Raw genomic sequence first — 16,850 nt, 5'->3', positions numbered from 1 at the left:
TCACCCCAGCACTTTAAAAGATAGCTTAGAGGAATCATTTTATACTTATTGGGTGCCCCCTCACCCCATTTAAAAAATATCTTAGTATTCTTTTGTGTAGTTCTATTGGATATGTAGTTGCATATTGATGGATCATAGCCTACCTAACCATAAACACGTTGATGAATATTTGGATCATTTTTAAATCTATCAATCAATTTATCATCTCTCCATCCATCTCCTTAAATTGCAGTTGGATATTTAAATCTTGTATGCATCTCTGTTGAATTCCATTTCCTCCTGCTCCAGAGTTCTGTTGGGTCCTGCCACCCAAGCTGTCTGTTGGGTATGGTCAAGAGCTAGTAGACCAGAAGTCTGGTAATGTGGTTTGCGGCTTGTGCAACCCTCTTCTCACCATGAGGACAGACCCACTGTCTGGGAGACATGCAGTGAGGGGCGACCTGCGGCAGGGTGTGATACAGGAGAGCACTTGCATTTTATTTTTAGCCAATAGATTTGGGGATTAAAGGTCCAAACCAGCCCAGACTTTCCCTTTTGCATGGATGGGGAGTGGGGGGACCTGCAAATAGGACCATTATGAGGGAAAATGATAAATATATTAATCTCTTCAAAGAGCTGAAAAGATTGATAAGATCACGTTCTTTCTTGTGCATGCATGTCTGGGTTTATGTGAAATAGCTCATTAACTATGATGGGTCTTTTAAATTATTTTTTCAAATTCATTCAAACAAATAGTAATACAATTTCCTGTCATGAATATCAAGTCTCAGTGTGTGTGCACGTTTTTAAAGTAGCTGCCCTTATAAAATAGCAAAGGAAAATACAAGCAATGCCCAAGTCTCAACGTGGGCCAGACTGTCATATTTCAGGAGGAACCCAGTGTGTGCAAAAGGCGGAGAAACAGTTATAATGACCTCTTTCATTTTCACAGGTTTTTATCATGCATAAAATTCTTTAGCATATCCTCTGAAGTATAGATTATCTTCCCTTCTTCCTTGATGGGTGAAGTAAGCTTCCAAGAGGTCAGCTGACTCACCCAAGGTCGCAGAACAAGGGAGAATGTGGCAAAGTCCAAGGCAGAAACCAGTCCTATGATTCTCAGGAGGCCAATTTCTTGTCACAGTTCTTTGTTTCTTATGTTATCAATTTTAGAATAAATGGGCGGGAAGACCAATCTGAGTTAGTAAGTGGCAGGCTGTTTGACGTTTTCAACATTTTTCTAGCACAAAGGATAACTCCAAGGAAACACGGCTCCTACAGAGCTAGGTGGAATTTCTACTTTTTGAATAATGATAATGGTAGTGATATTGATGCCATTTATTGCGAATCCGGTATTGGGCTTTCTATCCATTAGTGCTTTTAGTCCTCACTCCAGCTCAACCAGAAAGGTGCTGTGATTTTCTGTCTTACTGATGAGGAAGTGGGCTAAGCGAGGTGAAGTGACTTTGCTCAGGGTCCATCCCAGGGTGGCTGAGCTGACATTCCCATTTGGCCCTTTTGATTTAAAAGCCTATTCTTGACCCCTAACTGTATTGACGTAAACAGGCTGGGTGTAACCCACACTTTACTTCATTACATTCAGACTGGACACAAGTACTGTGAAAGACTTCCATGCCACACAAAAGAAACTGGAGCATCTTTGCTGGAATCCCAACTGCCAGACAGGTGGATGGAACTTTAGAGACCAGATGTGTTAAGAGCATGCATTAAATACAATTAAAAAAATTTTTTCCTCTTTTTCACTTCTTAATTTTTTTCACTGCAGTAAAATATACATAGTATAAAATTCACCGCCTTAACTATTTTTAAGTGTACGATTCAGTAGCAGTAAGCGCATTCACATTGTTGTGCAACCATCACTACACCCTCCTCCAGAACTTTTTCATCTTCCCAAATTGAAACAGCATACCCATTGAATACAAATTCTTTTACCTTATCAAGCCCCTGAAAACCACCATTCTACTTTCTGTCTCTATGAATTTATTGCTCTCTGCGCCTCATATAAGTGGAATCATACCGTATTTGTCTTTTTGTGCTAAATCCAGTTTTGATAAGCACTTTTAATATAGGAGTACTGTCTGAAGCAATTCAGCAGGTACTGCTGTGTATGACTTGAAGAATCCTGCCGTCAGAGGGGTATTCCCCCAACCATGCCTCCATTTACTGGTGATTTTCTTCAAGTGCATTACCTTGATGTCATGTACTTTACAAAATCACAGACACTTGAAACTGGAAAAATGTGTGTGTGTGTGTGTGTGTGTGTGTGTGTGTGCACGCACAATTGGCTGGTATAAACCAGTGGTAATTCCTCTAATGCTTTGAGGCTCCCTAGCTTTTTTGTGCACATTATTATCACCTATTAGCCGTTAGGTTACCACCTCAGAGATGTGGAAACTGAGGCTGCAGGAGCTCCACAGAGCTTGAGAGCTGGAGTTCCAGACCAGATTCAGGCATCTTGCAGCTGTCCTGGGTGAGGGCCTTGCCGGGTTCTTCCTAGTGAGCATTACTGCTGGTCCAGGGGTGTAAGGACCACTTGGCGTACCCCTCATGCTTTAGACACTTTTCTGTGGCCCTCACTCTGCTTCCCTACCTCTTCCAGGAAATGGCCCAGCAGCTGCTGGCAGTGTTTGGTGGCTACTACATCCGGCTCCTGGTGACCTCTCAGCTCCCCCAGGCATTGGGCACACGACACACAGACTCTCCAAGGATTCCATGCCCCTGCCAGCTCATAGAAGCCCACATCCTGGGCACAGGGTGCTGCCCATTCCTGGCCAGGTGACCTAGGGACGAAGGTACTCATCTTCTTCCAACGCTGAAGGTGAGAAGTCAGGGAGGCCTCAGGAGCCCGAGGTGGCCGACGGTGAGCCCTAGGCGAGGAGAGCAGCATCTGGGGGCACTCTGAGGCTGTCAGTCACGTCAGCACTGCGAATATTGTGCTCACTCCAGGACCCTGCACGAGAATGGCTTGTCAACATCCCACACTGGCCCCTGGCCTTTGCAGAAGCCGATGGTCCCACTCTGAGGTACTTTCTGTGCTGCTTAGAACTGTGGGCATGGATGAAAGGGCCACCCGCACATCCCTTTCATTGTCTGGAGAGCCCAGGAAATGTGAAGATGACCAGCCTGGACTGAATGTGTGTCCAAAGCTTGGTCTCAGGTGATGCTTCTGTCCCCACCCCCTTCTTGTCAGATGGAGACTCAGGGAGGACACTGCTCTTTGTGGCATCGCCTTGGGCCCCTTAGATTATAAGAAGCCTCTTCCCAATCTGAAGTGAAGAAGTAAATTCTGAGAATGTTCTCCATCTTTAAGTTGTTTCTTTCCTACATTTTCTGAAAAAAGATGGCGCTTGGGCTTGTATGCTAGCACACAGGCCTTGAGGAGTAGGAAACAGACGGCCTGTAACTGCTAATGGGAATATTTGGAAGAGACTGATCCTGTCTGATTGGAGGACATATTTTGTTCACAGCATGCTTGCTTGTGGGATGGTTTCATACTGCAGACAGAGAATGGCCGTGTGTTCCTTGACACTAACACTGTCCTGGAGTGAAGCGTAATCTGTCACTTGTGGAATTCCATGAAGAGCTCAGAGGCTGCCGGGTGCTCTGCTTCTGAACAAGTTTGAAGACCCGTTGTTCCCTAGGCCCAAATCCAAAAGCCCTAGCCTGGCATTTAAAGGCTCCCCAGCACCTAAGACCTGGCCTTCATCTGCAATTTTGGCTTCATCGCCCATAAAAATCCTTCGTAGGTTGAAACTCTTTTCCTGGACTGACATACCTGTTCCTTTGTATGTGCTGGACTCCTATGCATGCTTTTGTAAAAAAAAAATTTTTTTTAATTGAGGTATGGTTGACGTAAGATATATACAAGGTTCAGGTGTACAACATAGTGATTCACCATTTTTAAACGTTATACTCCACTTATAGTTATTATAAAATATTGACTGTATTCCCTGTGTTGTACAATATATCTTTGTAGCTTATTTATTTTATACATGGTAATTTGTACCTCTTATCCCCTCCCCCTATCTTGCCCCTCCCCCTCCTATGCCTGCTTTAATGCTCAGCTTTCCTTACCCCTCCTTCAGGAAGCCTTTCAACATAGCCAGACCTGCCACTCTCTGCCTCCTTTATTTTTTTATTTTTATTTTTTAAAAATTACCTCTTAATCCATGAATCCAAATCATCTCACTTTTTTTTTTTTTCCCACGCCACGTGGCTTGCGGGATCGTAGTTCCCCGACCTTGGATTGAACCGAGGCCACCGCAGTGAAAACACCGAGTCCTAACCACTGGACCTCCAGGGAATTCCTGACTCTGCGGCCTTTAAATTCTTGATGTAGTTGCTGCTTTTACTCATGTTTTATGTTATTGATTCTGTTTTCCTGTGCATATACCTATTCTTCTAGCTAGACTATAAGCTCCTCAAGGACAAAGACTGCACCTTGTACTTCTTGTGCATGACCTGGACTTGCTAAGGAAAAAAATCCTGTGGACTGAGTGCTTTGTCATCTCTATAGTAGCTTTTGCAAATTACTCTCTGTACTCAGTTGAATGATGAAGTTGTCACAGACTGGGGTTCTGGTCCTGAACTGCCACTTTCAGCTATGTAACTTTAGGCTGGTCCTCAGTCTACACATCTGTATAGTGGGTAGATTGGATGATTCTTAATGGCCCTTTCAAAGCCAAAGATCTGGGAATTTCCATCTTTTTCTGTTCCATTTTAACCCTTGGCCTTTCTCTCTGTTATGCCTTTATCTACAATGCAGAAAGGTTCTATAGACCCACACAGGTGAGGTGTCCCAGACCTGATACCCCTTTGGATGGAACACTGGCCTAGCCAGCAGGAGAGCTGTATTCTCATTTCAGATCTGCTACTTCTTAGCAGTGTGACCTTGGCTAGGTTAACCTCTCTGAATGTCAGTTCACTCTATAAATGAATCTGGTGAACATGAAATGTAATTATGTGGGTGACTTACCATGTAAGAGATGAATCTGACTGTTCACTTTCTCTGGGCCAGAGAAGAGAAATCATGTACATAGACTAGCCCTTGGAAATGGCTCTTTTAGGCGTTTCTCGTCAGCCGACAAATGCTGCGGCCCGCTTTGCTCAATGAGAATTATTCATGAAGGCGATCACTGTCTTTCTCACCTGCCACAGCGGAAGTGTGGGCTGTGAATGTGATCAATAGTAGCCCATATTTATCATCCAACCATAAAACCCTGGTAAGTATAATAGCAGAGAATAAAAATGTGTGTTTTGACCAAACAGCAGTTTCTCCATTTGACAGCCTCCTTAAAGGACCCTCGATGTGTTGTTTCCTGCCTTTTCCTCTCTTTAGAGTTTCTGGTGGTGTCACCCAGTGGGTAGGGCATTCAGGTGTGCCCATGAGGTACATTTCTTCTCATTTGAGCCTCAGTTTCCTCTTTTAGAAAATTCTGTGATCTCTGTCTTGCCTGCTTCACAGGGTTGCTGTGAAGATGAGATTCCACAAAGGAACGTGTGCGCCGTTTCAAAGCTCTGTGTTGATGGCGGGCGTGGAGCTGGAGAAGTTGGTGCCGTGTCGTGAAGTGGGAGCGGAGGGCTTGGATTCTAGAGTCACACGTATTCAAATCCAAGGTCTGCCACCTCGGGGCCGCGTCCTTCCCATCCTCGGGTCTCAGTCCTCAAGTGTGGAATGGGGATAAGTGTGCCCACCTGGCAGGTGATTGTGACGATTAAATGGTATACAAAATGTAAAGTGCTTACAACTGTGAGTTGCAAACTTGAGTAAGCGCTCAAGAAATTGTTGCTATTATTATTATTTTTTTATCTCTCACTATGTCTTAAATGCTGTAGGTGCCCGACTTACGCTTTTGTGGATGATGTAGTTCATTAACAGTTAATGTTTATTCATTCTGCGTCAGACCTCAGTTACTCCAGCACCATGGGGTGTATTTATGTGAATAAAGATTCTAGTCTTTATTCTTTAATCTAGGGAAGATTCTGCTTCCCTAGCAGGGAAGTTAGGCACAAGCTGGTTGGTGACGTTGGGCCAGATGCTCACCCTCTCTGTTCTTCCTCGTCTGTTAAGGGGGCATGTGATAATAGGGAGATGAATTGAGGTGACGCATGCAAAGCACAAGGCCTGGTTCATAGTGTGGTCCATAGTAAGGGCTCCATCATCTGATGATGACTTTTCTTCAGCTGCTGCATACTGTTTTCTACCTGTGTCTATTTGTGTGAGTTTTTACTTACCGTATTCAAATCTATATCCTTACTGATTTTGGTTGGTTGGTTCTATCAGCGACCAAGGGAGGAAACTCTCCAGCTAGGATTGTAGATTTTCTGTTTCTCCTTTTACTTTTGACCAAGTTTTTTTTTTTTTTTTAATTACACAGTTTAAAAAATTGAGATGTAATGAACATACCATAAAATCCACCATTTTAAAGTATAAAATTCAGTGGGTTTTAGTATATATATTCACAAGATTGCACAAACATCACCACTATTTAATTCTAGAACATTTTCATCACATCTTCCCCCCACAGAATCCCCCTACCCATTTGTAGTCACCCTGTTACTCCCTGTCCCCAGCCTCTGACAATCACTGGTCTACTTTCTCTCTCTGGATTTTCCCATTCTGGACATTTCATAAATAGAATCATGCAGTTTGTGGCCTTTTATGTCTGGCTTTTTCACATAACATAATGTTTTCAAGAATCATCCATATTGTAGCATGTATCAATACTGTATCCCTTTTTAACGGTTGGATAATATTCCATTGCACGGATAGAGCAGATTTTGTCTATCCATTCATCCAGCTGGGTTATTCATCAAATCTACTTTTTGGCTATTAGGAATAATGCTGCTATGAACAACTGTGTACAAGTTTTTGTGTGAACGTGTATTTTAATTCACTTCTGACAAGTTTTGCTCTGTTATTCCATGCATACGAATTTAGAATTATTAGAACTGCCTGATGGTTTGACCCTTTTATCTTTATGAAATATCCCTCTTTAGTAGATTTTTGCCTTAAGATCTACTTTGTCTGATACATTAGCTTTCTTTTGATTGGCGATTACATAGTATATCTGTTCATCCCTTTACCTTCAACTTATCTGCATCCTTATATTTAGGGTGCCCCTCTTGTGAACGTGTGGGATTAAAAAAATTCAGTCCGTTTTTTAACTGGAGTATTTACTATGCTATGTCCAGTGTGTTTCCTGATATATTAGATAGTTTGGGGCTTAAATGTTCCATCTTACTGTTTACTTACTATTGGTCCTCCCCTTCTGTGTTCTTTTTTCTGTACTATTTTTGCCTTCTTTTGCATTAAGTTTTTGTGATTTGTAGAATTTCTCTTCTAGTAGCTTGTGAGGTATGTATTCTTTTCTCTTAGTGGTTACCCTAGATTACAACATGCATCCTGCACTTATTCAATTCTGTTATAAGAGGATCCTTCTATCACTTTCTGGACAATCCAAAGACCTTAGAACTCTTTCACCTTTCTGTCTGTGGTGGTCTTGTTCTCATGGATTTCAATTCTTGCTATATTTTAATCCACAACAGACATTATTATTAATGCTTTGTATAGTCAGTGTTCATTTAGGTTTATCCACATGTTTACTTTTTATTATTCTTCATTTATTACTTTGTTATTACTCTTTATCCCTTCCTGCATTTCCACACATTTGTCTAGAATCATTCACCTACTCCCGAAACTACCTTTGGAATTTTTCTTTAGAATAGTATTTATATTTGGAAGTACCTTTAGTATCTTCCTTCCAGTACAGATCTTCTAGTGACAGATTGAGTTTTTGTTTGCTGAGAGGTCTCTATTGTGTTTTTATTTTTGAAAGAAGTTTTTGGTAAGTCAAGAATTCTAGAGTACTACAGGTTTCTGGGGTTCTTTTCAACCTTTGGAAGATGTCATTGGTTTTCATTATTTGTGAAGTCAGTTATCAGTCTTGTTGCTGTTCTTAAAATTTCCTCTTTGCTTTGGGTTTCAGTAATTGTATTTTGATGTGCCTAGGTATAACTTTTTTTATATTTACCCTGTTTGGGATTTGTAGCACATCTTGAATCTGTGATACAGTATTTTTCATCATAGCTTCTCCTCTTTTTTCTCATCTCCTTCTGGGACTCTAAGGATATGGATGTTAAGACCTTGTCACTGTATCTCTAAGACTCTCTGTGTTTTCTATTCTTTTGGTTCTTCATGATTCAGTCTGAATATGTTTTACTGACTTATCTTCCACTTCATTACTCTTACCCTCAGTTATGTTTACTCAGTTGTTAATCCTTTGAATTGAGTTCTTAATTTAAGCTATTGTAATGTTCAGTCCTGTAATTTTTAACTGATTTTTAAAAAATAGTGTACAGTTCTCAGATGAAATTATCCATCTTGTCATCTGTTTTCTTCAATATTTTAAAGTCCACATCTGCTGACTCCAGTATCTGGCTCTTCTGTAAGTATGTTCCTTTTGCCTTTTCAGTCAGTTGGTCCTATCTTCCGGTATTCCTGGTAATTTTTTATTGAATGCTAGACACTTTTAAAAAATGAAACATTGAAGAGATGTACAAGACTCTGGATATTCCTTCAGAAAGGATTTACTTTTGCTTCTGAGAAAAGTAGAGTTGGGTTAGTTTGACTCTGGGTTTTAGTCCTAGTAAGACTTAGTATATTTCTGGTTAGCACTGATTTGCAGGTTCTAGCTCTTCAGAGATTTTAACTGGAAACGTACTTTTAAAAACTTTTAACAGCCAATCCTCTTCCTCCAGGGTGAGCCCTCAGCCTCTAAGCGGTGAGTCTACTGAAAGCTCTGCCCAGTTTTTCAGCCTTTTAGACTCTCTTAAGGAGTTGGCAAGTGCCTTGAGGAGGTCAGAAGACCTTGATGTCCATTTCATCTCTCTGCACTTTCTTTCTCTTGAGGATCTTGGCCCCTCCAGTCCTCACTGCATTGGTAGCTCTTTGACATATTCGGACAGATTTAAGAAAAAGAAACTACAGCCTTTTAAACTGCTCTCAGTAGGAGGATTGGTCTGATACCAGCTAGTTTGCCATAGTCAGAGGTAAGGTCCAGCTGTGGCTTCCATTATTATTTTTATTGTTATTATTTGAAAATCCTCTAAAGAAAGATATCACCCTGAGTCCAAGAGCCCTTTGACAAGTTCATAGGATGTGAGCCTCCCCCCATCTTTCTGTGAAGTGGCTTCTAAATGCAGGAGGTGACACTTAAGGAGCATCTTTTATGTGCAAAGCACCTGCTGAATCTGTTACAGGAAACAGTTCCAAGACATAAGGAACATAGGGTTTTCTGGAGGTTCCCTGGTTTCCTTTCAGCCATTGTTCTTTTAACTTTACCTGCCACATGTTTCTAACCTCCTTCTGGATGTGGCCACCTGGATGTCCCGTAGACTCATTTAGCTTGACATAGCGCAAGATGAAACGATCTCCTGTGTGTGGTGAACTTGGCCTCACTACCACCCCCTTCACAGTTCTCTGCATTGCAAAAGAAGGGAAGAACTTCATTTTGCAGAATCTTCTTCCCTGTGTGGTTCCGAGTTCGAATTGGCCAGCTTTACCCGAGATATATTTTGTAACTTGGGGCTCTCGTCTCCATCTTGGGGATGCTGACCTAGTTCATACCTGTATCACTGTCTGTCTTGATTGCCTAGGCAGCCTCTTTTTGGATGTCTGTATCAGTTAGGGGCCAATCAGAAGACAGAAAGCACACAGTAATTTGAATATAAGAAGTTTAATATAAAGAATTATTAACTTTAACAGGGGGTTGAAATAATGGATTGGTGAATAAGAAGTAAGAGCCTGTAAAGGATATAGAAATAACAGGTCTAAGGCGTAGCCACCACCACAGGGCTGAGATAGAGGCCCCAAGGAAGAGCGCCCATCTCCAGCTGAGATATGGACCTTGGGAAGGACATGGCTGTGGCCCGTTGGATGCAGAGAAGTCTCTGAGATGCCATGTTGACAGAATGTTCTAGAAATCTGCCCTCTAAGGTGCTAGGGAAAGATACCACAGAGAGATGGAGGCACTACCCCATTTGTTGGGGGTAAGTCACCGGGAGAAGCTGCTGGCTGCTAAGTGCTGTCGACCACCATATACAGCAGGATCTGGGTGCTGGAGAAGCCACGTGAACTGCCAGAGCCAGATACCCAAGGAGCTACATGTGCTGCTCCCTGCTAAGTGAGCTCCCCGGAACAGAAGGAAGGCCCTTCCTCTTCCAGTATCTCCAGCACCCCCTACTGACGAAGCCTAACATTGCACTGGCTGCCAAGGGAAAAAGATTTAAAGGGCCCGACTCCAGTTTCGAAGAACAGGCAATGAACTGTCAATTTGGAGCCAAAAGCAATCACTGAATGTCATTCTGCCATCATTGTGAAGGGCAGCATAACTGGCTGGTTAAGAGTGTCAATTCTGGAATCAGGTGTCCTGGGTTCAAGTCTCAGCTCTAACATTTACTATTAGTGTAATCTTCAGAGACGTGTTTAAGTTCTCTGTGTCTCAGTTTCCTAATTTGTAAAACCAGAGTAGTAACAGTACTATCCTTGTTGGGTTATTATGCTAAGTGAGTTGATATTTATAAAGCATTGAGAAGAGAAATATACCAGATTTATACACTGCTGTTATCGTTATTGCTCACACTTCTTCAAATTGCACATCCTTCAAATTGCAGCCAGGATGGGCTTTCCATTGTAGGTATGAATCTCAGTCTATAATATTGTGGTATAAGACATCATCTTCCTTTATTCTCCTCTTCAGTGCTGGGGGCAGACACAGGGAGTGCTACTGTGTTGTCCTAACAACTTACCATGTTCATATTGCAAAAACCAGAAATATGGCTATGTCACTTTTTTGCCTAAACATTACCTTCCCTGGCTCCCCATTACCTTCTGGACAGAGTCCAACTTTCTTCTTCTGGATACGAGGGTCTTAAAGCTCTGTCCCCCTCACCTCTCCCAACACCCTGGCTTAGGTTTTCACTTTCGTCTTTCCAAGCGTCGAAGTTTGCTACTTTATACTCCTGCCAGCTTGTGTCTCTGTTTTCCAACTTTGCTTATTCTGTTCCCTCCTTCTGGAATACCATTCCCCTCTCCTCTTTGCTTGGCTAATTCCCTTTCAACTTTCAAAAAAACTCAAGCACCATCTCTTCCAGGAAGGCTTCCCCAAATCCCCAAGTTGTCTGTAAGGTGAAGTGATATGCTTCTGGGCCTGGCTCCCTGGCTAAAGTTGAAGCCACTTGGGGTGTCTGGCATGTTACGTTTGCATGCTCTGCGTTTTAGCACAGACAGCTTTCTACAACTGCATGGGCTGTGCATTGCATCACTATAGGGCTGCTTGTTGCAGAGTTGTGCACTACCTGGCCCACTGTCCACTATGACCCTGAGCACCAAATTGAGTCCCACAGTAGGCGAGCAGTATTGTGCCCTCAAGCTCTAGACAGTTATTCCAGCATCTATTTATAGCTGCCCATTGCTGACCAGCCTCTCCTAAGTACTTCATTAGGTTGGTAAGGAGTGACTGAAAGTGTTTTAGAATCAGACCTCATTTCTTAATAAGAGATGCCTAATTCTAATTGTTCTATATTCAAGGGAATCTCAGCAGTAGGGCTGGGAGAGGGGAATAGGGGAGGGACCCAGGCCTAAGATGCAACTAAGGACTTTAATTGGAGGCAGCTCCTCTGCAGTGGCTTCTCCGGGAGCCGAAGTGACTCTTGTTGGAGGCACAGGGATGGCTCAGACGTCTTCTCCTCCTCTGGGGAGTTTCCGAATCAGTCTTCATGGCCCCTGTTCACCGCCCCCTTCCTGCCGGAGACCCTCCAGCAGCCGTGCAGCCTCGGAGACCTGCGAGGGGGCTGCCGTCTAGAATGTTCAGGGTCTCCCAATGAGGCATGGCTGTTACGGCCAGCGATCCTGGGAGTAGCGGCTTAGATTTCTCTTGTGAAATCCTCTTTTGGAAACATGTGAATTCACATCTGAAAGAAGAAAGGGAAAAATCACACTGAGTGAAGGCTTTGCTCTGGGCCTGGGGGGACTGTTCTGGTCGCCTCCATCCCTGGTCATTGTCAGTTTCTGGAATACTGTGTGAGCCATGTGGATCCTGGCCTGGGACGCATTGGTACCCCATTGGAGCATTCAATGACAGCAGGGTGTCTTGCAAAGTGCAGTGGCCTGGAAAATAGAAGAATTGGGCCCATAATGGTTCTGACGTTAACACTACTCTCTGCTGGGCCTTTGGAAAGTCCCTTCCCACTGTGGGCCAAAGCCTTCTCTACACAGTGAGAGGTGGGTTTTTTTTTTTTTTAACATCTTTATTGGAGTATAATTGCTGTACAGTGTTGTGTTAGTTTCTGCTGTATAACAAAGTGAATCAGCTATACATATATCCCCATATCTCCTCCCTCTTGCATCTCCCTCCCACCCTCCCTATCCCATCCCTCTAGGTGGTCACAGAGCACCGAGCTGATCTCCCTGTGCTATGTGGCTGCTTCCCACTAGCTATCTATTTTACGTTTGGTAGTGTATGTATGTCCATGCCACTCTCTCACTTAGTCCCAGCTTACCCTTCCCCCTCCCCGTGTCCTGAAGTCCATCGAGAGGGGGATTTTTAAACTATGCTCCATGGAGCCCTGTGGAGGGGAGGGGAGCTAAGGGGGCTCCCAGACCCTCACCCCCAATTCGAGTAGAGCAGGACCCCTTAGATTTTTTATAGAAATTGGACTTTGAAATTTTGTTTGCCAGGAGGGTTTAGCTGTTACGAGAATTCTGAGGTGACTGGGCTGGATGACGCTTACCTCTTAACAGCCAGCCTAATAGGGTGGTTGTGAGCTATGTGAGATCACCTGGGTACAGTGTGGGTGCCCATCAATGGGGCTGCATTCCTTCTTTCTGGATGTGGCTACACTCCAGGAACCAGAGGCATTTCTCCCCCCACTGGACTACGCTCAATCCACAAGCATTTTCTGGCATGTTTATTTGCCATGTACCTGGTTGAGTTTGGAGGAACAAAAGTGATGTAGGCCCTGCCCTCCTGGAACTTATCGTCTGGTGGCCGAAGCAGACATGAAGCAAACAATCACGTGCAATACACATATAAGACAGTGCCACAAGGGCTTAGAAGGAAAGTATGGTTATGTGTTCTTTCTTCCCAGACCTCCTGCTCCTCCTGTAATTCCCAGCTCAGAGGATCCTGCAGCCAGGTCTTAGACCCCTGGACTCTGTCCAGTGTGTCCTAGAATGTGACTGCAGCTTCCTGAAGGGAGCAGTCCTGTCACCCCACTTAGCTCAATATCAAATTGGGGTTTGGTCATTAGGGCAAGGCCCCCTCCCCCAGAGTTTCCTGGTCAGTGTTAGGACCCCAGTTTGGAACTCATCCTCAAACTCACTGCTGCTGAAATAGGATGTTCTCTTTTCTGGATGGAGCAGGGAGTTTCCCCAAATCACGTGGGACGCTTCATTATCTTGCTTGAGATTTTGTCCGTCAAGCTCATCCTTCTGCAGACCTGGCAGTGGTAATTCCACGTGGTCATGTGGGGAGGCTCAGAGGTGAAGGCGTTTTGCCAACTGGAGCAGGGCACATGGACCAGTGGTGATTATCGTGGGGTGGGGAGTACCCGAGTCTGCGTCCTCTAGTCTTCTGAGTTCTCTGCCTCATAAGCAGGCACTGGATTCAAAATATGTATTCTTTTTAAAATATAAAGTTTACTTTTTTCCTGTTTATAAATATAATGCATACCCATTATAGAAAAGCTAGGAAATATTGAAGAATATGAAGTAGGAAAAAAAGCCCCAAACACCCCTCCCCTCAGATATGATCACAGCTCCAGTGTTTGCCTATATGCACATTTCTACATAGTCCATCACATCCTGTATATTATGCATGCACTTTACTTTTTACATATCATAAACATTTTTCTCACGTCACTAAATTTTAAGAATTTTATGGATAATTCAGGATTTATTTAACCAATGTTCTATTGTTGGGTGTTTAGACTGCTTTCAAATTTCACTACCGTAAATACCATTGTGATGACCACTATTGTATAGAAGGCTTTGTTTTGACATACTCCTAGATTCTTAAAAGAATAACATACAATCTTGTCAACAGACTAAGCTGTATTCTGTAATAAACGACTGTCCTTTTCTAGCCGCATATCTTGAACAAATTGCTTCACCTCTCTCTGTCTGTGTTTTCAGACCTGCAAAATGATATATCCATTCTGGATAATCAGGTCCACTTCTTAGAGTTATTACAGAGATTAAATAAGATCACTTTTCTAGTGTGTAAGCTCTGAAACAGTAGGGGACTTATCTGATCACAGCTGGGTCCCTTGGGCCTCGACAGTGCCTTGCATGTAATTGGGGCTCAGTAATTATCATTATTATCATCTTGGACAAAGGGACTGACATTTTTAAGTTTCTTGGTTTTTATCGTGAAATTATTTTCAGGGGAAGTATTTTAAAGGCCCCTGCTATGGATTGCTGGCAAAATATGCCATGAGAATTTTTTTCCTGCCATTGAATTGTCCTGTCTCCTAGTAGGATCGTGCCAGCTGCCTGACCAGCCTCCCTGACCTCACCACTCACCGCCCAACTGCGTGTTTGTCAGTCCTAGCTTTGCCTGATCTTGACAGTAATGCTTTTTTTTTTTTTTCTGTCTGAAATTGCTGATTTTGACCCCCAGTCTTCTCCACTATGACCTTTTTTCCTGGATCATCAAGAAGGATGTAATTACAAACTGAAGGTCAGGATGCCTTCTCTCTCTCTCTCTCTCTCTCTCTCTCTCCTCTTATACATGGTGGCCTTGGAAACTGTGTGTTCCAGATGCTCTGACTAAAGATGAAAATAGATGTGTAATAGACTTTGCATGAGCAAGAAATACACTTTCATTTCATTTAAATGATTGAGATTTAAAGGCATATTTGTTTTAGCAGCAGAGCCTATCCTATCCTAGCCAGTACCTATATACCATAGTTTCCATTTGTTGACCTTTGTTGAATGCCTACCTAGTGCAAGCCCTGTGCTTGGTGCTTCTATATATTCCCTCATTTAATCCTCCCAGTGATCCTGAAAAGTAATAATACAGTATGGATATCCCCATTTTACAGGTAGGGACACTGAAGCTCAGAGTGAAAGGGTAAGTGACTTGCCCAATTCTGTGGCAGAGCTGATTGGATCTAACCCCAGCCCCAAAGGCAGAGTTTAACTGCTATCTTTATAGTCTTTAGACAAGTGATTCTCAGACTATGATGTATGTTCAGGTTTCCCTGTGGGTCATGTTAAAACGTAGGTTCTGACTTGGTAGGACTGGAGTAGGGTCTGAAAGTGCAGCTTTAACAAGCTCCCAGGTGATGCCAATGTTCCTGGTTCATGAATCACACTTTAAGTTTCAAGATTTTTAAGCTCTATTGTTTATTTATTTATTATTATTATTATTATTATTATTTTTTTGTGGTACGCAGGCCTCTCACTGTGTGGCCTCTCCCGTTGCGGAGCACAGGCTCCGGACGTGCAGGCTCAGCAGCCATGGCTCACGGGCCCAGCCGCTCCGCGGCATGTGGGATCTTCCCGGACCGGGGCACGAACCCGTGTCCCCTGCATCGGCAGGTGGACTCTCAACCACTGCGCCACCAGGGAGGCCCTATTGTTTATTGATTTGGATACTTAACCACCCAATCTTCACCTCATTTTGGGTTGGAATTATTCAATCAAAAGCTGAAAGAAATCTGAGGGTATCTCAGCAGGAAGGGGGATGAGCAAAATGAGGCCTCGAGAGGCCAGGCAGGGTGTTTTTGCCTGGTACCTACCATGCTTTGATGGCTGAAGCTCCTGGGTTTGACTGGGGATCTTGGAGTCATCTGTGGCATTGGGTTCCTCACAGCATTTGCAGCATATACAGAAGATCTTCGAGGCCAGGTTTCGGTGGGCTGCTGTATGAAAGAAAGGAATGGGGCCTTGGGTTCTGGGGCCTGAATTCCAGATGCCCCGTTGGAAATTTACTGTGATGGGGGTCCTACAGGGTCAGCCTCTCCCAAGGTATAATAACATTTCCCTCTCCCAGATCTCTTGTAGCTCCCCACGGCCAGCAGGCCCAAGCCCTTCAGCCTCGGTTGCTCTCTCTTAAGGTCACTATCCCTATTTTATACAAAATTTTCTTACCCATGGAAAGGAGTTGAAGCCTCTGTTCTTGCAGCTTTGCTTGCAGGGGTGCCTTATTGAATCAACCGATCTTGAACTTGAGCCCAGTTCCCTGGGCAGGGCTGTTTCCTAAATAAACATACGACTGTGCATGAAAAGTGCCAGTCCTTTACCTGTGCTCACACTCCAGGTAGGATCCCACTACAGCAGAATCCCAGCCCATGCGGAAATCCACGTAAACATGCTTGGCTTTTAACCAGATCTGTATTCTACCCCGTTTCTAGGGGTAGGTTCCTTAACCTTCTCGAGCCTCACTTTTATCACGTGGAAAATGGGAAAAGCAGTGCCTACTTTGCAAAAAGTAAAGGTTTAAACATACGAAAAGTGACCCCTGTGGTGATGGGTACACAAAGTGCCCAGTCAGTGGTCATTGTATTTCCTTTCCCTTCCCTTCATGTAGCTCATTGGCTCCAAACTATTCTAGCTGGTCCAGGTCCCATGAGAACATGGTGATGAAGCACAGTCTTGTAGATGTAGGTCCTGGTTCTGCCACCAACTTGCTGTATGGCTTTGAGTAAGTCCATGCTTATCTCTGTGTCTCAGGCTTCTCATCAGTAATAAGAGGAAGTTAGGTTAGATGATCTCTTCAAGGATCTTCCTAGTTTGGGTGGTCCAGAATTACAAGGCCTTGTTTTCATCCCAAACTCCTTTCACT

General features: G+C 43.6%; 2 protein-coding genes across 5 annotated transcripts in view; one reads left to right on the top strand and one right to left on the bottom strand.

Annotated features, from left to right (window-relative positions):
- TMEM268 (transmembrane protein 268) overlaps window positions 1-4,700 on the top strand; it is a 31,082-nt gene extending 26,382 nt beyond the window's left edge. For all 4 annotated transcript variants that reach the window (XM_067743546.1, XM_067743545.1, XM_067743543.1 and 1 more), the window contains one exon: window positions 2,600-4,700. In XM_067743546.1, coding sequence (XP_067599647.1) covers window positions 2,600-2,779 — 180 coding nt within the window. In that variant the 3' untranslated portion in view covers window positions 2,780-4,700. The remainder of the gene's footprint in view (window positions 1-2,599) is intronic.
- A 7,169-nt stretch (window positions 4,701-11,869) lies between these two features.
- Window positions 11,870-16,358, bottom strand: TEX48 (testis expressed 48). Its single transcript, XM_067745426.1, is given in 4 exon segments — window positions 11,870-11,975; window positions 13,374-13,500; window positions 15,805-15,927; window positions 16,319-16,358. Coding segments are annotated over 4 exon segments (396 nt in total).
- Between the last annotated feature and the right edge of the window lie 492 nt (window positions 16,359-16,850).

Source organism: Pseudorca crassidens, chromosome 7 (genome assembly GCF_039906515.1).
Source record: "Pseudorca crassidens isolate mPseCra1 chromosome 7, mPseCra1.hap1, whole genome shotgun sequence".
In the NCBI taxonomy this organism is placed as follows: domain Eukaryota; kingdom Metazoa; phylum Chordata; class Mammalia; order Artiodactyla; family Delphinidae; genus Pseudorca; species Pseudorca crassidens.
The sequence above is the reverse complement of the archived record's forward strand: the minus strand, read 5'-3'. Positions and strand labels throughout refer to the sequence as shown.